This window comes from Misgurnus anguillicaudatus, chromosome 17 (genome assembly GCF_027580225.2).
Source record: "Misgurnus anguillicaudatus chromosome 17, ASM2758022v2, whole genome shotgun sequence".
Lineage (NCBI taxonomy): Eukaryota > Metazoa > Chordata > Actinopteri > Cypriniformes > Cobitidae > Misgurnus > Misgurnus anguillicaudatus.
Window position 1 is genome coordinate 40,814,387 of NC_073353.2, and position 6,667 is coordinate 40,821,053.

At 33.8% G+C, this 6,667-nt stretch overlaps 1 protein-coding gene across 1 annotated transcript in view; it reads left to right on the forward strand.

Annotated features, from left to right (window-relative positions):
* The window catches only part of ttc21b (tetratricopeptide repeat domain 21B), a 32,862-nt gene extending 26,435 nt beyond the window's left edge, over nucleotides 1–6,427 (forward strand). The window contains exons 24-29 of the mRNA XM_073854769.1: nucleotides 1,130–1,297; nucleotides 1,965–2,160; nucleotides 2,333–2,557; nucleotides 4,262–4,382; nucleotides 4,459–4,526; nucleotides 6,179–6,427. Of these exons, the coding sequence (XP_073710870.1) occupies nucleotides 1,130–1,297; nucleotides 1,965–2,160; nucleotides 2,333–2,557; nucleotides 4,262–4,382; nucleotides 4,459–4,526; nucleotides 6,179–6,256 (856 nt within the window). The 3' untranslated portion in view covers nucleotides 6,257–6,427. The remainder of the gene's footprint in view (nucleotides 1–1,129; nucleotides 1,298–1,964; nucleotides 2,161–2,332; nucleotides 2,558–4,261; nucleotides 4,383–4,458; nucleotides 4,527–6,178) is intronic.
* Nucleotides 6,428–6,667: the final 240 nt, after the last annotated feature.

Genomic DNA, 6,667 nt, shown 5'->3' on the forward strand with positions numbered 1-6,667 from the left:
TAAATTCAAGAAAAATTCTAGATTTTTTGCCTACCCCATTGGCAGATTTTTTTTTTGCTTGTTTTATGCACAAATCACTTAAATTTGGTCTAAAAGCTAGACTTATTTTCTTGGATTGTTTTGCTCATCAAGAAAAAGCATCTTAATTTAAGAATTTTTTTATATTTTTACTGAAAACAAGACAAAAATACTTAGACTTTTTTTCTTGAAAATATTTTTTTGCAATGTGTAGATCCTCTTCCCATAGATTTTTCATGTCAACTACTCGTAAATATGATAAATGTGATGTATAATAAAATCCATGTAATTTTGTCATACACATGCATTTGTATGTGGGTCAGTGACAAAACCGGTTTGGCAAGATGAGAAATTCAAAACTCTATTGATATATATATATATATGTTTATATATTTTATGCAATAAAAAATTACATTTGCACCACTTTTATGAAAGGTAAGACTGAAAGGACCTGAAAATGTCAAATGGTATAACCACAAATTGCGCCAAAGAATGAGAAATAATAAATATTTTATCAACCTTAATGGATGTAGAATATCACATAAAAATACATTTTATTAGTTATTTCTAAATGTAAATTTTATTCCGTTTTTGTAATATTTCTCCGGCCATATGCTGAAAACAGCTCTGTTTTCTAAATAATCTTTGATAAATTATGTAAAAATTTATGTAAAAAAATAATATTACACTAAACTAGATGATTATATTTTATTCCACATTTTTGTGAATATATTAATATTTTCTTTAAAAAAAAAAAATACTAGTTAGAGCAAGTAACACAGACCGTTTACACCACATTGACATTTTTGCAATGATCGCCAAAATATTCTTTCAAAATGAAATAAAACCAGAAATTTTAGACTTTGTCCTCAAAAGGGAAAATGCTAATTTATTTTGAAATGTTAACCCTTTTACATTTAATTAAACCATAAGGACACAAAATAATTAACGTCACGTTATTGACCCATGAACAAAAAAAAAAACGATTTAAATAGACGAGTATACCATATTAATGTGCATGTGAATTATATTATAACAAATTGCTGAATCTGATAAGTGTTATGTCCTTAACCATACTGCTGTTAATAAAGCCTAATATTGATGTTTTGTTTCTGTGGTATACTGGTGAACCCAATGATGGGTTACGGCACTTTAACAAAGCCCGCAAAGACAACGATTGGGGTCAGAATGCAGTGTATAACATGATCGAGATATGTCTGAACCCTGACAATGAGACGGTCGGGGGAGAGGTGTTTGAAAACCTGGATGGAGACATGGGGTGGGTCACAATATACTTTGGTAACACATTGGTGTTAATACTTTTGGTATCTAATACCTGAACTAATAAAAGGTAATGCTGAGTTAAATGTACTAATCATAAACTAATTAATTCATTGTTTATTCATGTTTATTAATACATTAACTAACAACTAAAAAACATGTAATGTTGTACTTAATGATAAATCTCCATTAGTTAATGATTAGTGCATGCCTTAACTCGCCATTAGTTCATACTGAAGTAAAAAATAAATGTATATCTTAGTTCATTATAATTCATGGACCCTTATTATAAAGTGTAACCTACTTATATAATGAGGAACACGCACACTGGTTATCATGCACCAAATAAACATGAACTAAAGTTGTATGACTTGGCTTGAAATTCATTACTTGTTTGTTTTTGGGTGTTTTCACACATCTGAGCAATGAGAGTCAATAAAAATGGTGGTTAGACCTGAAAGTGGATCTCTTAAATGAATATTTTGTATTATAAACCAAAAATCTTTCTTTTAGGCCCTCAGATGAACCAAATGTGAGAACGCCAGTAGTGTTTACCAATTATTATATAATTTGTGTCATGCATTCAGGTAGTTTAGTATACAGTACACAGTGAGCATACTGTTACACACTTCACAAACGATGTGATCTTTGGTTGTTCGATTCAGGAACTCCACCGAAAAGCAGGAGTCGGAACAGCTGGCCGTAAGAACAGCCGAGAAACTGTTAAAGGAGTTGAAGCCGCAGACGCCTGCGGGTCACGTGCAGCTGCGCATACTGGAGAATTACTGTTACATGGCCACCAAGCAGAAGGCCAACGTGGAGAAAGCTCTCAATGTGTTCATTGAGATCGCAAACAGCGAGGTCTGTGATTTCATTACCATCTATATTCACTAGTTCACACTTTAGATTTAACTGCACAAACATGTAAGCAATGTGTTGGAAAGAAACTTTAATTTTCTTACTAACTTGGTCTTCATTAAATCTCAGCATGTGTGCAATGCATTACGGTAACTATCAGTAAATGTCTCTACAGAAAGATTATGTGCCTGCTCTTTTGGCCATGGCCACTGCCTACATGATCCTGAAGCAGACGCCTCGAGCCCGAAACCAACTTAAGCGCATCGCCAAGATGAACTGGACCATCGTCGATGCTGATGAATTCGAGAAGAGCTGGTTACTTCTGGCCGACATCTACATCCAGTCGGGAAAATATGACATGGCAGGAGATCTTCTGAAGAGATGTCTGCGGCACAATAAGGTAATAGGGATCCTACCACATCTTAAAACAAACAGCTGCGCTGCAAAAAATGATTTTCAAGAAAAAATTCTTAGTATTTTTGTCTTGTTTTCAGTAAAAATATTTAAAAATTCTTAAATTAAAATGTTTTTTCTTGATGAGCAAAATGACCCAAGAAAATAAGTCTCGATTTAGACCAAAAATATCAAATTTAAGTGATTTTGTGCATAAAACTTTTCTTAAAATTTTTCTTAAATGCTAAATTTGCTTACCCCATTGGCAGATTTGTTTGCTTGTTTTATGCACAAAATCACTTACATTTGATATTTTTGGTCTAAAAACTAGACTTATTATCTTGGGTCATTTTGCTCATCAAGAAAAAAAACATCTTAATTTAAGAATTTTTTTGATATTTTTACTGAAAACAAGACAAAAATACTAAGAATTTTTTTTCTTGAAAATCATTCTTGCAGTGTGGAAACTGCTTTAATAAACAGGTAGTTTTAAAGGCGGGGTGCATGACCTCTGAAAGCCAATGTTGATATTTGAAATCACCTAAACAAACACGCCCCTATCCCAATAGATTCTGGACCTTCTTTTGATAGACCCGCCCCACATATATGCAATCCAGGCAACGATGTTGGTTAGTAGACACGCCTCTTACTGCTGATTGGCTACAAGTGTGTTTTGCTACTCGCCCGGACTCCCTTTTCCAAAGTGTTTTTTAAAAATCATGCACTTAAATTCTAATTTAAGTAGGCCACATTTAAAGCAATTTTAAGCATCATTTGACTTGTTTTTTAAAGGGACACTTCAGGTTTTTTTTTTAAATAGGCTCATTTTCCAGCTCCCCTAGAGTTAAACATTTGATTTTTACTGTTTTGGAATCCATTCAGCTGATCTCTGGGTCTGGCGCTAGCACTTTTAGCTTAGCTTAGCATAATCCATTGAATCTGATTAGACCATTAGCATTGCCCTCAAAAATAACAAGAGTGTTAAAAAGAGTTTAAATATTTTTTTAATATTTAAAACTGGACTCTTCTGTAGTTAGATCGTGTACTAAGATGGACAGAAAATGAAAAGTTGTGATTTTCTAGGCAGATATGGCTAGAACTATACTCTCATTTTGGCGTAATAATCAAGGACCTTGCTGCCGTAACATGGCTACAGCAGGCGCAATGATATTACGCAGTGCCCGAAAATAGTCCACTTGGTTACTTTCAATAACAGTGGACTACTTTCGGTACACTATGGGACTATAGAAGAGCCAAGTTTTAAATAGGAAAATTTTTAAACTCTTTGGTTATTTTTGCTAATGGTCTAATCGGATTCAATGGATCATATTAAGCTATGCTAAAAGTGGTACCACCAGACCCGGAGATCAGCTGAATGGATTCCAAAACAGTAAAAATCAAATGTTTAACTCTAGGGGAACTGGAAAATTAACCTATTTTTTAAAAAAAGTGGAGTGTCCTTTTAATTTGACCCATTGCGATGTTAAAAAAGTTTTTAGTCCGTTTCTCACATGGCATTGGCTACAAAGGATTTTGAATATAACACATAAATCATAGCGCCTCATTTCAAACAGTCCCAATCACTTTCTTTATATGAAATAGAATAGCAATTATATTCCTCATTATACTCCCTTTTTGTACTTCACAGAATAAAATCATACGAGTTTAATAAATAATGACAGAATTTTAATGAACTATTGTTTCATTACAGTCTTGCTGTAAAGCATACGAGTACATGGGCTACATTATGGAGAAGGAGCAGTCCTTCAGAGATGCTGCCATGAATTATGAAATGGCCTGGAAGTACAGCAATCAAACCAATCCCACTATCGGTATGAATAAAGCCTCTCTGACCTTCTGTGCTGTGATTATCTGCGTGTTCATATCAGCATTTTGTCTCTTTATCAGGATACAAGCTAGCATTCAATTACCTGAAGGCCAAAAGACACGTGGATGCTATAGATGTGTGTCATAAAGTAAGTATGTGAGAAATATTACTGTATATTTTAGTCTCTACTACAATAAAGTCTGCATAGGGGGTTAAAAATGTAGGGGCAGTTTCCCATACAGAATATTATATAATATATACATTACTGTATATTAGGGCATAGTTTTTACAAACAAACCTTACAGTGTGCATGACAAAACAATGGCACTTGATATATGTTAAGATATGTTTAATTTAAGGCAGCTCAACCATGCATTTTAGTCTGGGACTAGGACAAGCCCTGTCTGGGAAACAGCCTCATAGTGTATTTAGTATGCTTCATGGAAATTAAAATAACAGCTTTGCCATTTGTAATTTTCATGCACTTTTGCTTCTAATTAGTTTCAGGTTGCATAAACATAGCCGTGATGTTAAGACCGTGTCTTAAGAACTAGTCTGACCAACTAGCAATTAGTTTGGGCTAGTCAGTCTTACAATTTGGATTTTATTTAAAACAATCTAACTGTTTTATGTAACATACTTAAAGGTGCAGTGTGTAATTTTTAGAAGGATCTCTTGACAGAAATGCAATATTATATACAAAATTACATTATCATGGGTGCATAAAGACCTTCTTATAATGAATCGTTATGTTTTATTACCTTAGAATTAGATGTTTTTATCTACATGTACGAGGTTCCCCTTACGTGGAAGTCGGCATTTTGTGCCACCACGTTTCTACAGAAGCCCTTAACGGATACATTTTTTTTTGTCTCCGACGATGACATGTTTTTCCGGTTGCGGCTACTCTAGCTTCTCTATGCATTTCAAAAGTGAGGGGTGAGCAGTGGGCTGAGTCATTGGTTGCAATTCGTAACCTCACCACTAGATGCCGCTAAAATTTACACACTGCACCTTTAAACAGCTTTTATCAGTCTTGAAAAAAAATCATACATGACTAACTTTAAAATGGGACATTTTATGAGACTTTTTAAGTTGTAAAATAAGTATTCGACGTCTCCAGAGTATGTATGTGAAGTTTTAGCTCAAATAACACTATTGATAATTTATAATAGCATGTTAAAATTGCCACTTTGTAGGTGTGTGCAAAAATGTGCTGTTTTTGGGTGTGTCCATTTAAATGCAAATGAGCTGATGAATGCACACACTGATCGCCATAATGGTGGTTTGTTAAAAATTGAAACTTCATTATCAAGTCAATTTTCTCTCTTGCTGCACTAAATAGCAGTGTCGTGGTTGGATAGTGAAGATTAAGGGGTGGTATTATTATAATAAGATCCCCGTTTGACATCATAATCTGAATTACCTATTTTTTTAAATGCTTGCAGAGAATGGTTTACCAAAACTAAGTTACTGGGTTGATCTTTTTCACATTTTCTAAGTTGATAGAAGCACTGGGGACCCACTTATAGCACTTAAACATGAAAAAAGTCAGATTTTCATCATATGTCCCCTTTAAGGCTTTTCTTAGAAGTTTATGCAACCAGCCACTGATTGGGATTCACTTGCAAGTTGGCTTGATCGATGGCTTAATGAATAATTTTTGAGAATGGGAAATGATTGGGAAAATACTTAACCAAGGCTAGTAAATAAATGGACAGTTGCTGTTGTGCTTTGATGACTTTAAAGTTAATGATGACGTTAATTCAAACATGATAACATTGGAATGTTTCTCACCAGGTTTTAGACGCACATCCAAGCTATCCACGTATAAGGAAAGACATCCTGGACAAAGCAAGAGCGGCTTTAAGATCATAACATGATGTGTGTGTTTACTTAAGTGGTTTTATGTGCGATTTCATATAAAATACATTGATAAGTGTTAGTATATGACTTTTTATGACTGCTTTCAGTGTTCAGCATCAAAGGTGTAATATTTTTCATTATAATGTTTGTTTAATTTAATAAATAAACATATCTTAGTATGGATTACTAGTGTTTCACTTCCTGCATTTAAAAACTAGTTTACAGTGTACACCGCACAGTCATTAGGAAAACATTGAGCCAGTGTTTACTGAAGTGCTAAACACCCCCTCATTTGTGAGTCACTTAAAATAAAAGGGCCTGCTTAATAAATAAACGTAAATAAAGTCTTACATTTTGATTATATCCTATATAAGTCAAATGCATATGTAGTGTACACTACTTTATTCTGAATGTAGTCCATCT